At 63.0% G+C, this 14,539-nt stretch overlaps 1 protein-coding gene across 5 annotated transcripts in view; it reads left to right on the forward strand.

Moving 5' to 3' along the window:
- CDH23 (cadherin related 23) overlaps window positions 1-14,539 on the forward strand; it is a 322,391-nt gene that overhangs the window by 173,076 nt on the left and 134,776 nt on the right. For 3 of the 5 annotated variants that reach the window (XM_062214575.1, XM_062214573.1, XM_062214576.1), the window contains 2 exons: window positions 5,514-5,663; window positions 6,075-6,233. In XM_062214575.1, coding sequence (XP_062070559.1) covers window positions 5,514-5,663; window positions 6,075-6,233 — 309 coding nt within the window. Of the gene's footprint in view, window positions 1-3,922; window positions 3,929-5,513; window positions 5,664-6,074; window positions 6,234-14,539 lie in introns of all 5 variants that reach the window. The other 2 variants (XM_062214574.1, XM_062214578.1) reach the window with 1 other exon arrangement.

Consider the following 14,539-nt stretch of genomic DNA (forward strand, 5'->3'; position numbering starts at 1 on the left):
TGTTCACAGAGTGGGGTGAGGGGCCCCTAGCATTTGGGGCGCCAAGAAAAGACCACACAAGACCCCTGCCTTCGGGGATCTCTGTCTTCCACAAGATAGCACAGGGCATGGTGGGACAGAGACCACCCTGCCTCGTTTCCTCTGGGGAGGAGCGCTGCCTTCTCCCCACTTCACAGATGAGAAAATGGAGGCTCCGGGGCTGGAAGTGGCCGCTCCTCACCTGTGAATCTGCTCTCTTTGAAGCCATCACTCAGGGTCTCTAACCCAGGCACCTGCCCCTCCATGACAGCAGAGAGGGGGCACACAGATGTCACCATCAGCAGGGCAGGGCCGTGGGATGGGGAAAGGCAGGCGACAGCTGGAGGGATCCAGGAGGCATCTTCAGGCCTTGAGCCCAGAGAGGGAGCCTGGGGTGCCGAGGGAAGCCAGCCTGAATTCACGCGGCGCGGGCAGGGTTGGTGTGGACACCACCTGGCCCCTCCCAGGGCTGCAGCTGCCTGGAAGGCCTGCAGTAAATAGCAGGGAGAACAACACTGGGTCAGGGAGGGTGAGGGCAGGTCCGACCGGGCAGAGCAGGGGCTGCCCTGGCGCCCCCAGTAGCGAGAGGCGGGTGCAGGGGCAGGTGTGGGCAAGGGGCAGGAAGCCCCTTCTGGCAGCCGGCTGATAAGGCACGGGCCTCCTCGCTCCCTTCAGCCCAGGGCGGCCCGGCAGGGAGCGCGATTGCAGGCGTCCTGCCCCCTCCCGGTAAGTAAATAAAGCCGAGCCCTGCGCTGCCTCCCGCGGGCTGCCGCCAGCTCCCAGCCCGCTGCGTTGTGCCCCGGACCGCGGCTGCTGCCAATCAGCCTTCTCATCGCCTCTCCCAGCTGGAGCAGAATTTAATCCGCAGACTCCTCTCCATACACACACACACACACACACACATGGTGGGGGGGGGGCCCTTTTGATGTTCCTCTTTATCCCCCTTCTCAACAAAATCCCCCTCCATAGCACCGCTGCCTATGCCCCCCCCCCCCCCGCCCCTGCGAAGGCCAAGGTGCAGTAGGGGCGCAGAGGCAGGGACCCAGACCCGCCCAGCAAGGGTGGAGGCGCCGTTCCCTGACCTGGGCTGAGGCCGCGTTCTGCCACCTGCGGCACGGCAGGGCTGCCCCAGCGTGGCCCGTGCCAGCGGTGGGTGGGGATCCCAGAGGCTATGCCCCCTGCCCCAGTCCCCGTCAAACCCCAGTGGGAACTGGCTCTCTGGGCAGGTGCTGGAAGGTGCAGGCTTTGCATTAAGGGAACATGGTCAGAAGATAACCTGAGGGTCCCAGGGTCCTGACTATTGCAGGGTCGCTGAGGACAGAGAGCTATGCCGCAGGGCCCGGGAGGCTGCCCTGGGGGGATTTGTCCCCGCTGGGGGCTGCTGCCCACCAGGCTTGCAGCCTGAACCTACACTGAGCACGGGCTGTCTTCCCAGGCATCTCTCAGTCCCTCACTGCTGCACGTGACAGTGAGAGCCCCAGCCCCAGCCCCACGACGTCCCCACCTATCCCAGCATCTCGCAGGGCGATTCTCTCAGGTCCTCAGACTGGCTCCGTCCTGGGCATCGCCCTGTCCCAGTGCTTCTCAAACGTTGACTTGCAGCAGAACACCTGGCGGAGAAAGGCGCGCGGCACCACTGCTTGTGGCACCTGCATCTGGCATCCCAGTTGCTGCATGGAGTTCAGGCTCCTGGCATCAACCTGGCCCAGCCCTAGCTGTTTGGGTATTTGAGGAGTGAGCCAGGGGATGGAGGATCTCTCGTTCAAAATCTCTTTCTTTCTAAAACTACAATAAATAAAAATAAGACTGGAAGGAGGAGTTGTCAAGACACAATGCAGGGCCCCGCCCTCAGCGCAGCCGATGAAGTAGACCTGGCTGTGGCCCTAGAGCTGCATCTAACAGGCTCCCGGTGCCTCTGACATGCTGGGTCCCAGTGCTGCACCTGGAGACTTGCCCTTCTGCGCGAGCTACCCCTACCCTGAGGCCTTCGCAGCTTCCGGCCCCCAGCATGGTTTCCTTAGTCTAGGGCGAAGGCTACCATGGGGTACTTCTCCAGGTGACTGTGGTGTGTGGCCGGAGACAACTGCCTCTCTGGGTCTCTCCCCTGCTAGCCTCTTCTGGACCCCTGTAGGCACCTCGAGCTGCTCTCCCGGCCCCACGGACGGTTTCACAGTCCTGGCCATGCAGCACGGCTCCCTGGGGAGCACCCAGGCCCCAGCCCCGAGGGATCCTGTCACAGTGGCTCTGGGCAGCTGTGTTTCTTTTTAGATGTCTGCTGGCAATGGTAATCCCTCCAGGGCGAGGGGCCAGCGCCCAGGTGAGGCGCGAGTGGCTGCCAGGTCACCTTCCTGTATTGGCCTGGTCTTCCCCTGCTCCAGAACATAAAGCGGCTCCCCGTTACTCACGGAAGCACCCCTGAAGTCCTCTGAGTGATGCCTGGGTGGGACCCGGGGGCCACCAGCCCCCTCTCTAGACCAGGAATCTCTCAGGCTTCCCTACATGGGCTCCAGTGGTAAGTCCTTCCTGACTGAGTCCGGGCGGTCACAGACGGTGGTCTCCCCACAACATCCCCAGTGCTTGGAACTCAGCCCCAGCCCGGACTTGGAGAACCAGGGACTGCAGCGGGAGGGAGCCAAGGGAGAGGAGAGCAAGGTGCGTTCCCACAGACCTGCCGATGGGTCTGCGACCTGCCCTGGACTGGGAACTCCACGTTTGGGGTTCCCTTCTCCACTCACAGGCCCTTCTGTGCTGGCCAGAAAGGGTCCAAAACTCCCCGTCTTAGGCACCTGCCCTGCCTGGCCTCGCCCTGGAGGCTCCATTTGCCCTGGCGACTGACTTGGCCACAGTGTGCCCCGTGCACCTGCGCTCACACCACCCACTGAGGGCCTGAGCTCCGCTTCCTTTGTCCTGGGAGACCGTGCAGGGGCCTGGGAGCCAACCTGAGCCCGTCCGACACTGTGCAGCCAGCTCCCTCTGTGCCCAGGATTCCCTCTATTTCCCCAGGGGTCCTCCCCACCCTCTGGCCCCTGGGAAGAGGAGGGTGCAGGGTGACAGGTGAGGTCACTTCCCAGCACCTGAGGCGGATGTGCACAGCTCCCCAGCCTGGTCTCCGGCCTCACGGGGCTCCAGGATGACCACAAAGGGGGCTGTAACCAAGTGGGAAATGTCTGCAGCCCTTAAGGAAGGGAGGCAGAGAGTTGGTGCTTCCGGCATTTGGAACAGTGCTTGGCACAGAGTGGGGTCACTGTGCTGTGCCATGTGGCCCTTGTTACCGCTGTCATCTGTGTGTCAAGTGATGCGGCGGGAGCAGGGGACAGGGCATGGGCCTGGGATGGGATGCGGGGCCTGGCCTGGGAAGGCCCTCCAGTGTCAGGTGGCGGGCGCAGGGGGCCATGTGGGTGCCCTTGAGACTTCGGCCTTGCTACAGGGCCTCCCATATCTCTGCGGATCATGTCTCTGACATGTTCGTGATAGTGCCCGGGGCTCTTTCCTGCGGGGTTTTATCCAGGCTCCTGGGGTTGGGTTGTAGGGGCCTGGCCCTGCCTCTCCCAGCTGTGGCCCTGGTGGGATGGGGAGGGCCAGTGAGTGAGTGAGCAGGGAGACCACAGCCCTGCCGGCATCTCATCTCCTCGACCTCTGTGCCCTGCCCTGTCCTCTGGGCTCCGTGCTCATCCCTCCTGTCCTACCCTCCCAGGCCCCCAAGCCAGAGCCTTTGGAATGTGGGCAGCACTGCAGGGAGCTGTCCTAGGGTCCAGCCTGCCCACTCCCCCCCACCCCTGCTGACCAGGAGCTCACGGTCATTCTCTCTGCTTCCTTCCTCTTCTCCGTACTTGTCTGGCTCCTCCTCCCGGCCGGTCCCTCCTCTCTGTCTGCATGTCCTTTGCCGGACCGGCCCCACTGCCAGAACTTGGTAAGTGAGCCAGTGAGCCTCGGGAGGCAGGCCGCGTGGGGAGGCGGGCGCCCTGGGGAAGGGGCTTCACCCTTGCTCTGTGCCTGCCCAGGCCCAGCCCAGCTCCTCTCCCAGGCCTCCAGGTCCTGTGGTCACGGGGCCAGGGCTCAGGGTGAGAGAAGTGTTGGTGCCACCTGCTCATAGCTGGTCGTTAGTGCCCTGGGGGGGTCGTGTAATTGGTCCCCTGCATCTAATGGGGCTGAGGCCACCCCAGGTTGGACTGGAGATTCCTGGGCCCCATAAGCGCAGAACCCGTTGGGCCCCAGGAGGGGCAGAGAAAGCCAAGGGAGTTTGGCCCTGTCCCTGTTCAAGCCCTCAGTTTCAGGGGCGGGGCAGGGGCCTGGGTCTGCCTCCCAGCTCAGAGGAAAGTGTCCCTGTGGTCCCAGTTAGCAAAATGGGAACCCTCCAGAGACGGATGGGGAAATCCTAACAAGCCTTTTGTGCACACGTGTCGGGTGAGCGCCATGGGGCCACTCCCCGGGCCCCAAAATCCTGTGAGGGCCAGAGGCCATCATTGTCCTGCGTGAGAGAGACCCACTCTCGCGGGGAGCAGCCCGTGACCAGATAAATGGCTTCTGTGGCCAGCACTGCCTGGCTGCTACCCCCTACCCCCCACCCCGCACCAGGGGCAGGTTCCAGAAGAAAGTGCCTGGGTGTCCCCTGGGCTGGGCATAACAGCCAGAGGACCTGCTGCCCTGGCCCCCAGGCACCCCACAAGGTCAGGAGCAGGCCCTGGTCACAAAGCCACTGTACCAGCAAGCCTTTTTCCAAGCACCTCAGACTCCATGGCCTGCAGGACGACCCTCCCCTCCCCACCCCCATCCCCACTGGCTCCTGCTCCTGATCTGGGGACCTCAGTGACATGGAGACGTCCACACTGCTTGACAACAAGCTGGGTGGCGTGCAAGGGGCTCTGCAGGTCCGGGCCCTGATCAGAATGACCAGGAACACCAGAGCTAGAGAGCAGCCCCACCCCCACCCCACCCCGAAACCACACAGGGGTCCTCTGGGGCAGGCACGGTGGAACCCCAATGAATGTGGCCACCCTGTGCTCAGCCTGGGGTTCGGCATCCTCCAGGGCTGCTCCGTGCCACGTGGAGCAGACCCAGGTGCTCGCCAGGGGACTGGTGGAGAAGGAAGAAAGGGAGCGGCCCCTCCCTCCTGCCCAGCCTCTCAGGGCCCCCTACCTGTGTCCCTTCTGCTCCCTCTCTCCGCTGGCAGATCCTCCCCATGGCGGGGGTGGGGGGAGATGGTCGCTGGGATAGAGACTGAGCCAGAGATGGAGAGTGAAGCAGGCCACCTACAAGGGACACCGTGGGTGCCAACAGGGCAACACAGGCAGAGAGAGCCACAGGAGATTTCCAGGCAGCCTGGACCCTGGCAGGAGCAGGCGGCCAGGATCAGAGGCAGCCAAGCCCCATCGGGGCCCTTGGCCCACTGAGGCAGCCCCCTGGCTGGCCCCCGGGGCCCTCTGCGCCCCCTCCAGGCTCCGGGCCTGGGCCTCCTGTGCCCTCTCTGACCCACTGCCTCTCCGTTCCCGCACCAGGGCCTGAACAGCATGTTCGAGGTGTACCTGGTGGGCAACAACTCCCACCACTTCATCATCTCCCCAACCTCTGTGCAAGGCAAAGCCGACATCCGCATCCGCGTGGCCACCCCCCTGGACTACGAGACCGTGGACCGCTACGACTTCGACGTAAGCCCCTCCCCCTCTCCGGGGCTGGGGGTGGAGTTAGCACCATCCCCTTCCATCCCCCCTCCTGCTGGTGCCTGTCCTGCCCCTGTGGCACCTCAGGGACAGCAGGATGGGCCTGAGCCTCCTTTGCACGGAGCACAGGACGTGTACAGGGACCGAGTAGGATTTTACCAGCCCCAGGGCCCCCCCTGCAGCCCCCACTGCCCAGAGCCCTCAGCCCCATTCTCCCCTGCAGAATCCTGGGCCACCCCTAGCCCTGTGGAGCAGTGGGGGTTGGAGGGGAGTTCACGGCTGTATACAGTGACTCTCACAGGTGCCCTGGGGTGGGACCAGCCAAGGCTCAAGGAGGATTTTGAGGGATGGGGGCTCCGCAGGAGCTCACCCAGCCCCTGCTCTCTACACCCCCTCCAGCTCTTTGCCAACGAGAGTGTGCCCGACCACGTGGGCTACGCCAAGGTGAAGATCGCCCTCATCAACGAGAACGACAACCGGCCTATCTTCAGCCAGCCCCTCTACAACGTGAGCCTGCACGAGAACGTCACCGTGGGCACCTCCGTGCTGACAGTGCTGGTGAGTGCGCGCGGCAGGCAGCAGGGTGCGCGTGCCCAGGTGTCTGACCCTCCGTGCTGACAGTGCCAGTGAGCGGCACGCGGCAGGCAGCAGGGTGCGCGTGCCCAGGTGTCTGACCCTCCATGCTGACAGTGCTGATGAGCGCCACGCGGCAGGCAGCAGGGTGTGTGTGCCCAGGTGTCTGACCCTCCATGCTGACAGTGCTGGTGAGCGCCACGCGGCAGGCAGCAGGGTGCGCGTGCCCAGGTGTCTGACCCTCCGTGCTGACAGTGCCGGTGAGCACCACGCAGCAGGCAGCAGGGTGTGTGTGCCCAGGTGTCTGACCCTCCGTGCTGACAGTGCTGGTGAGCGCCACGCGGCAGGCAGCAGGGTGTGTGTGCCCAGGTGTCTGACCCTCCGTGCTGACAGTGCCGGTGAGCGCCACGCGGCAGGCAGCAGGGTGCGCGTGCCCAGGTGTCTGACCCTCCGTGCTGACAGTGCCGGTGAGCGCCACGCGGCAGGCAGCAGGGTGTGTGTGCCCAGGTGTCTGACCCTCCGTGCTGACAGTGCTGGTGAGCGCCACACAGCAGGCAGCAGGGTGCGCGTGCCCAGGTGTCTGACCCTCCGTGCTGACAGAGCGCCACACGGCAGGCAGCAGGGTGCGCGTGCCCAGGTGTCTGACCCTCCGTGCTGACAGTGCCGGTGAGCGCCACGCGGCAGGCAGCAGGGTGCGCGTGCCCAGGTGTCTGACTCTCCGTGCTGACAGTGCCGGTGAGCGCCACGCGGCAGGCAGCAGGGTGTGTGTGCCCAGGTGTCTGACCCTCCATGCTGACAGTGCTGGTGAGCGCCACGCGGCAGGCAGCAGGGTGTGCGTGCCCAGGTGTCTGACCCTCCGTGCTGACAGTGCCGGTGAGCACCACGCGGCAGGCAGCAGGGTGTGTGTGCCCATGTGTCTGACCCTCCGTGCTGACAGTGCTGGTGAGTGCGCGTGGCAAGCAGCAGGGTGTGCATGCTCAGGTGTCTGAAGGCTCCCAGGCCGCCTTGGCCAGGGCTGCAGCATGGAAAAGGCGCCAGCCTGGGAGAGGATGGGCTTGGGCCAAGGCGACGTCGGTTTTCCACCTTTTCCCTGAGTGTGCCGGGAGCAGTGGAAGCCCCTCTAATGCGTGGGTCAGGAGCTGGATCAGGGCCTCGGAGGGCAGCGACCCTCCCTATCCAAGCACAGGCAGAGAATGAGCTCCCTCAGGGTACCTGGCTGTCCCCAGCTGCCCTCGGGTGACACGCATCCTTTGTATCACTCAGTGCTCTTGGTTGCAGGGGACAGAAAGCCTTGAGTGGCTCAAGAAAAAAAAAAAAAAGATTGGCTCCTGTAACTCAAAAGTATAAGTGATTTCAGGCATGGCTGCATCCAGGCACTCAATTGAGAAAGAGGCTATTTTGAGCACTGGGCTCTGCTTTTTCTTAGTGGCACAGAGGAGCGCTAGCACCTCTAGTTTTACTTCTCACCAATTTATCAGCCCCAGTGCTGGGGGGAAAAAATCCTCTCTCAAAGTGCTCCTGAAGTCTTCTCAGTGTGCTAGTTCCAAGGGGTGGATCATACGCCCCCTAGTGGAGCCAGAGGGTAGGGACTTCTTCATCCAAATTACCGGGACTGGAAATGGGGCTTGTGTGTTAAGAAGAGGGGGGCTGGGTGCTGAGCAGCTCCACGGGGTAGGTGCTGCTGCACACTCTCGGGGTCTTGCCCATGGCAGGTGCTCAGTACATGTCGTGGTTTAACTCACTGCTGTCCCCGGGCCCTCACTTCCACTTCCTGCTCTGCCTGCCTGCGGTCCAGGGCCCCTGGGAAGTGTGCTTACTCTACAGACAGATGGTATGAGAGCATACCGAGCCCCAGGCCTGCCCATCTGCTGGAACCGGTGGGTGGAAACAGGAAGTCGGATGCAGCTGCTTCCTCCGCCTCCTCCCCCCACCCTACCCCCCAGCTTTCACCCAGGGCTGCGGCAGTGAGTCCCCTGGTGCCCCAGGACAGGGGCTCAAGGCTCTGGCCTCCTGGACCTGAGACAGCAGTGTTGGCCCCTCCCCCACACCTTTGAATGTCAGGGTGAAGGGCTACAGGGGCCTCCCAGAGGACAAAGGGCCCAGCCCCACAGGACCAGGCTGCAAAAATGTCCAGGGTCAAGGTCAGGCCACGTGCATCCTTGCTGGGGACAGAGGGTCCCACTTCGCACTCCCACATTCCTGTGAACTGCCGGGCTGGAGTGAGGTGTCCTGGTGGCCACAGGTGTTTCAGGCTGATCCAGGCTGGGGTTGGCACAGGGAAACAGCCTTGGGAGACACGAGCTGAGCCCCCAGCCTGGGTCTTACCCAGAGCTGGAGCAGACCCTGGACCCGGCCCGGACTCGGATCCCTCTCCCAGTCCCTGCAGGGTGTTGAGCAGATGTGGCTACTGAGGATCCCTGCCCGAGGCTGTCCAGCCTCCTTCACCCAAGCCCCGCCCACCTCCTGCTCACCCCCACCCCCAGCCCAGGGTCTGTGGGACTGCAAAGACAGGCAGGGGCCGTGCCACCCACCACTACACTCTGCAGCAGCACCACGCGTGGGCCCTGGTCTCCCTGCCTTCACCACGCGCCAGCCCATCCACAGCACATCAACAGCCTTTATTTACCCATCTGTGAAATGGGCGTGGAAGCTCCCGGGGAGGCTGTCAAGAGGGTGTGAAAATGTCCCTGGGGAACCCCCACTCACCCCAGCTCCCAGAGCCCGCAGCGGGTGTCAGGTTCCCCAGCCCCCTACCCTCCCACCTCCACAGCCCCGCCCTGGCCTCCCCACTCTGCTTTCTCTACTGGAACCCTGGGCCAATCCGATTTCCCGCTCTCTCTGCCTCGAGAGCAGCTGATGGGAGCACCGCCCGCTCAGGGCCTGAACTCCCTCCTCCCTGACCTTTTCTAGGATATTATTAAAGCCTTTCCCGGGCACTTGTGGCAGGAAAAAATGTATGGGGAAAAGGAAAATGTTTTAACTTGCACTGAAAGCAGTCGTGGAGCCTGCTGCGAGAGGCTCCCGCCCTCCTGGCTGGGCCCTGCGCTGTGGCTGCCCACATGGCATGGGGGCGGGCCCTGCTCACCTCCCGCCTCTCTGGACTCCCCTAGCCTGGGTTTTGAGGTCCCAGGAGCTCCCCCCTTACAGCAAAATGAGTTTCCCCTGGTGGCGGGGTGCAGTGGGGACCTCACGTTCAAATGCAGCTCACCCCAAGACTCCGGTCCCAAGCCAGGCCGCCAGTCCAGGGGGTTCTGTGCCAGGCCCCGAGCTGTGACCTTGCAGCAGTGTTCAGGGCTGAGGGCACAGGCGAGCAGGGTGTTCTCCCCTCCATCCCAGGGCCCAGGGGGTCGCTCTGGTGCCCAAACCGCTGAGAAACCAGGCCAGCAACCAAGCGTGCCGCTCAGGGCAGGCTCCCGGGAAGAGGTGGGGCGCCGTGTGCGGGGCAGCCACACGCGTGTGTGAGTGTGCCGGGGTGTGTGTAACCTGCTCTCGTGTACGTGTTTGTGCCTGTGTCCACTCTACCTGTGCCTGTGCATCTCCATGTAGGACTCGCGTCTGAGGCTGTGTGTACCCCGTGTGCACACAAGTGCGGGGACGGGCAGGGCGGTGCTCAGAAAGCCCGTGGGCAGTGCGTATCCTCCCTTCCTCCCACGCTGTGCGCCCTCCTGGGTGCGCGCCCACGCATGCGTGCGTGCAGGTCCGTGACTATTGCTGGCGGCTCCCCATTCGCTGGGCAGGGCGGTTTGTTCTCCTCTCATGGCCCCAGCCATTCTGTGATCCTCACTCCCGACCTGGCCCGGAAGTCATGGAATGTCTTAGCGAGGCATGGAGCGGCCAATCAGAGTGTCGGACTGACAGGGTGTGTGGGTGCTGCTGGACAGCACGAGAGAGCCGGAGTAACCCAACCATTCATTCATTCATCCCCCGTGTTTGCTGAACATCTACTATGTGCTGGGCTCCTGGCCCCACGTACGTGGTGATGTGAGTCCTGCCCCCGTGGCATTCACAGTTCCCTGGGAAAGCCTGACACTCACACCAAGGGAGGAACTGGGACGTCAAGAGTTATTTCCCATAATGCAGAGCTGGGGCAGTAGGAGAGCCTCCACCAGCTACCTGACTTTGATGTGGGGTCAGGGAAGGGTATCTTGGGGGAGTGGCATTTGAGTAGGCATTAGTGGGTGAACAAGGGGAGAAAGAGCAGCATGTGCAAAGGCCCTGTGGCTGGAGTGCAGTGCAGAAGGGATGGCGTGTGGGGAGCTGGAAGCGCACATGGCTCAGCTTTCTTCCTCCCCAGTGGACACCCACCTTAAATATGCCCACTGGGTTGCCATCCTCACCCCCTTGCCTAATCCCTCCCTGTGGCCATGGCAGGCATTCAGGAAACAGTTGGCGGAAGTTGTGTCTGGGAAGTGCAAGGAGCCACCTGGCCCCTGCAGAAAGGGCCAGGTCTTTCCGCGCTCCCAGGCCTTCCCTCGCTGCTCCTGGAGCTGGGGCTCGGCAGGAGCGGCCCTCAGGCTCAGAAGCCACCACGGGAGAGGCGGTTCAGCTCCTGTCTGTGCCCAACCCTGGGACTCCAGCCTGCCTGGGTGAGCAGAGTGCAGAAACGGTCGGTGAGGCCGCAGGGGAGAACCAAGCCCCGCGGGAGGGAGGCCGGTGGCAGGAAAGACACCAGGCTGAGCGTGCTGGGGACCTGCAGAGTGTGGCAGGCACGCTCGGCCTGGCTTCCCCCAGCTGCTCTCCCACTGCCGGGAGGCTCCCTGCCCAACGTCCTTCCCCAGGCAGGCTCCGCTTTGTCCCTGTGTCCCCTCTCTGGGGGCTGCTGTACTGAGTAGCTGTGCCTCCTGTGGCCTGGGAGTCTAGGGCCACTTCCTGGAGGAAGGGATGTGGGCAGGAGAAGGTGAGCCGAGACCTCATAGGTAGACAGAGGCACGGAGAGGGGAAATTATACACCCCAAATTCCCCAGAGGCAGAGATGCCTGTCCGAGTCCGGAGCCTCGGCGCCCCACATTTCATGGCTCCCACAGGCTCCTCTGGGGGTGGGTGGGGAGTGGGAGTCCCAGGCCACTGGCGTTCTACAGGACCTTGTGCCTGACTGGTGCCCTGTCTGGGCCGCAGTCTCCTGCTCTGTCCCAGGAAAGGGCAGACCGGCTGCCGTCTCAGTGTCTGTCCTCAGTCAGACAGGGCTGCAGAGCCAACGTCAAGAGTAGAGAAGCATAATGGCCACCAGGTTCTAGCACCCCCGGGCCTCCAGTCCTAACTGGGGGATGTGATGCCAAGGCCAAGGCCGAAAGCCACCTGGTTCTGTGGACAGGAGAGCAGGCTCTGACCCCGGGGCCTCCATGGCTGCCCGCCAGCCCCAGTGTCTCCCACATCGTCACACTGCCTGCCAGTCCCGAGCAGGACCCTGTGCCCTCTGGGGCAGAGGACCACTGATGGAGGCCCTGGAGTGACAGGGGCGGGAGACAGATGGTGCACAAGGACAGCTGGAGCCAGTCACAGGGGAGGAGCCAGGGCTGGGCGGTGCCAGGGCTGGGGTGGCCCGGCCTCTCCCACACGTGACATGGAACAGAGGGCAGATGGAACCAGGGGAATCCAGGCTGAGAACCAGTGTTGGAGGCGCTGCCCCAGGTCGGGGAGGCACAGGTGAAAAGGGTGGGGCCAGAGCCTGGTGGGGGCGGCCACACAGAGAATGCAAGGTCAGGAGTTGATGAAGCCGTTCTCCCTCCCGGTCCTGGAACCCGCCAGTGAGGCTGGGGGTGGGGGGCAGAGGGCACTGGGACTGAATTGGGGGGAGCAGCGCTGAGGCTGTGGCCAGAAGCCCCTGGCGAAGTGATGGCTGCAGCCATGCAGGAGGGAAGCGGTGGGAGCGTCTCTTCTCCCAGCCCATGCTCAAGCCCAAGCCGCAGTGCCAGCGAGGTGCCTTCCCCTGCATCTCCACCTGACCGGCCAGGTGGGCCTGCGCCAGCGCAGACTTCCAGTGGAAAGGGCGGGGTTGGGGGTCTGCTCGGCGCCTCCCTAGCAGGTGGGCCATGGGCGTGTCACTGCTGACCTCTGGGTCCCCACTCCCGCTGCCGCACAGTTGAGAAAAATTACATCTGTCAAGGTCAGAGTCTGGGCCCACAGATGGCAGGTGCACACACCTTGCGGTCATCGCGCGCCGTGCATCCAAGCATCCAGGAGTAGCCGTGGTTTTCTGGCTCCCCCCACCGCCAGTAGTTTTGGCTCCACTTGAGTCTACCGCTGTCTAAAGCTGCTGCCAGCAGTTGCCACCATGAATTATTAGTGAGTCTGGGAGATGGGAACAGCCCAACGAGTAGGCCCCATCTGGATACTCTAGCAAAACCCAGAGACGAGAGGCGGGCCCACTCCCGGGGAAGACAACGCTTGCGGCCCTGCCTGAGAAACAGGGCTTCGTGGCTCCCAGCCTCCCCTGTCCACCCTTCCCCTGCGTCCCCACCCCCACCTGGCCAGCTCTCTCCCCGCCCCTGCTGACACCCCTCACCATTGGCATCTTAATTGATCTCATTGTTCTCGAGCCCCTAGAGACCTGAGACTCCAGCTGTGCTTAAACAGAACAAAATCTCTTCCAATTTCCCCACCGTTTAAAAGAAAATTGAATTCTTTATCTGCAGCCTGGGGAGGGGAAGAGGGAGGCCAGAGAGAGAGAGTAAACAGTGGGGCCCCCAGCCCTGCTCCCAGCTGGCCTGGGCGCCTTCACCTACTTGGGGGTGGGGGAGGGGCGCGGGGGGCGGGGTCTGGGGCTGTGTCCACTCCTGGCTCCCCTCCAACCTGAGGGGCAGGGGAGGCTGGGCTGGCTGATGGGGATGGACGGTCGGGAGTTGCTGTCAGGCCTCAGAGCTCCTAGGCTGTATTTATCTTCTTAATCTAAATATCAATCCGTAAAACTGAAATAGGATGGAGTAAGAGGCAGGACAGGCGCTAAGGGGAGACAGTTCTCCCCACCGCCAGCCTGGGCTTCAGGGAGGGGCCGGGGCAGGGCCCCGGGTTGAGAGGCCACAGTGGGGCCGCCCAATAGGCTATGGGGCTGAGCCTTCTGCGTACCTGAGCCCTAAGTGCAGGGGCCTGGGTGAGGTCTGATGGGTTTTCACGCTGACCGTTTGATCCTTTGACTTCTGGCAAATTGATCAAAGGCCCTGTGGCCTGTTGGGCTTTGAAGCGCCCCATAGGCTCTGCACTGGTGCCCGGAATCCACCCGCCTTGACGGGGAGACCTGCTGCTGCCAGCCTTTGTCACTGCACCAAAACCCAGGCCCCTGCTCGTGCTCACAGACTTGGCGCAGCGCACCAAGAGCTCGGGAGCACCATGCACTTTGCTGCGGTCTCTCCTCGCCTTGTGCATCACACACACAGGCCCAGAGAGGTGAGGCACCTACCGCAGGATTAAAACCCAGGCCCCACCGACTCCACAGCTCCTGGCTTCATCCCCACTTCCACTACTCACCATTAGGTACCCCTACCCCACCCCCGCTGGTCACCACTCCTCCCCCTGGTCCAGGGCCAGCAGGCCTGCAGGAGGGGCCACCCACTCACTGGGTGACCTCAGGCAGGCACCTCAGCGACCTCCTCTGGAAAAGGGAGGGCTTGTGCGAGTGACACGTGACCACCCACCCCACAGTCCCCACCTCTCTCGCCTGTCACAGGTGACCCGTCAGTAGGATGGCTGCTGGTTGCTCCTGCTCAGGCGATTGTTCAGGGGATGCTGGAGCAGAGACGATGGCCCCCTGGGCAAGGGGACAGTGGTGGCTGTGCCAGTGGCCAGGGCCAGAGTGGATGCACAGGTGCTGCACCTCGGTGTCTGTGCGAAGGCGGCTGGGGCGATAGGGGACAGATGGGCCAGGAGCAGCCACAGGGCCCTGGCCTGAGGCTGTGTCAAGGGAGCAGCCAGAAGAAAGGCAGGACTGAGGCCCACAGGGGCTTAGGGAGAAGCCGAGCTGGGCCTCTGGGCTTGGGGCGGCTTCGTCTGGCTGCTCAGTGCCTGCGGGAGCAGGTGTAGCTGTGGTTCCTGCCAGGTGTTTCTGGAGCGGCTCCCAGGCCCCTGTGCCCGCTGGTTTGCTGGCGTTTTTCAAGTCTTTTTATTTTATTTTTCTTTCATTTTAACCATGACCCACAATAAAAACTTCATTTGTCTTCGTGACCCAAGACAACACTCACGGGCACACATATCCAGAGCAGAACAATGCAATCATTCACCCGAGTATTTCCCATTTTGCTCTACCAGATTTCACCTTTTAAAATGCTGCTCAAGATTTACTAGATTGATTTTGTGACCTA

This window comes from Lepus europaeus, chromosome 17, assembly GCF_033115175.1.
Source record: "Lepus europaeus isolate LE1 chromosome 17, mLepTim1.pri, whole genome shotgun sequence".
NCBI classification, from domain to species: Eukaryota; Metazoa; Chordata; class Mammalia; order Lagomorpha; family Leporidae; genus Lepus; species Lepus europaeus.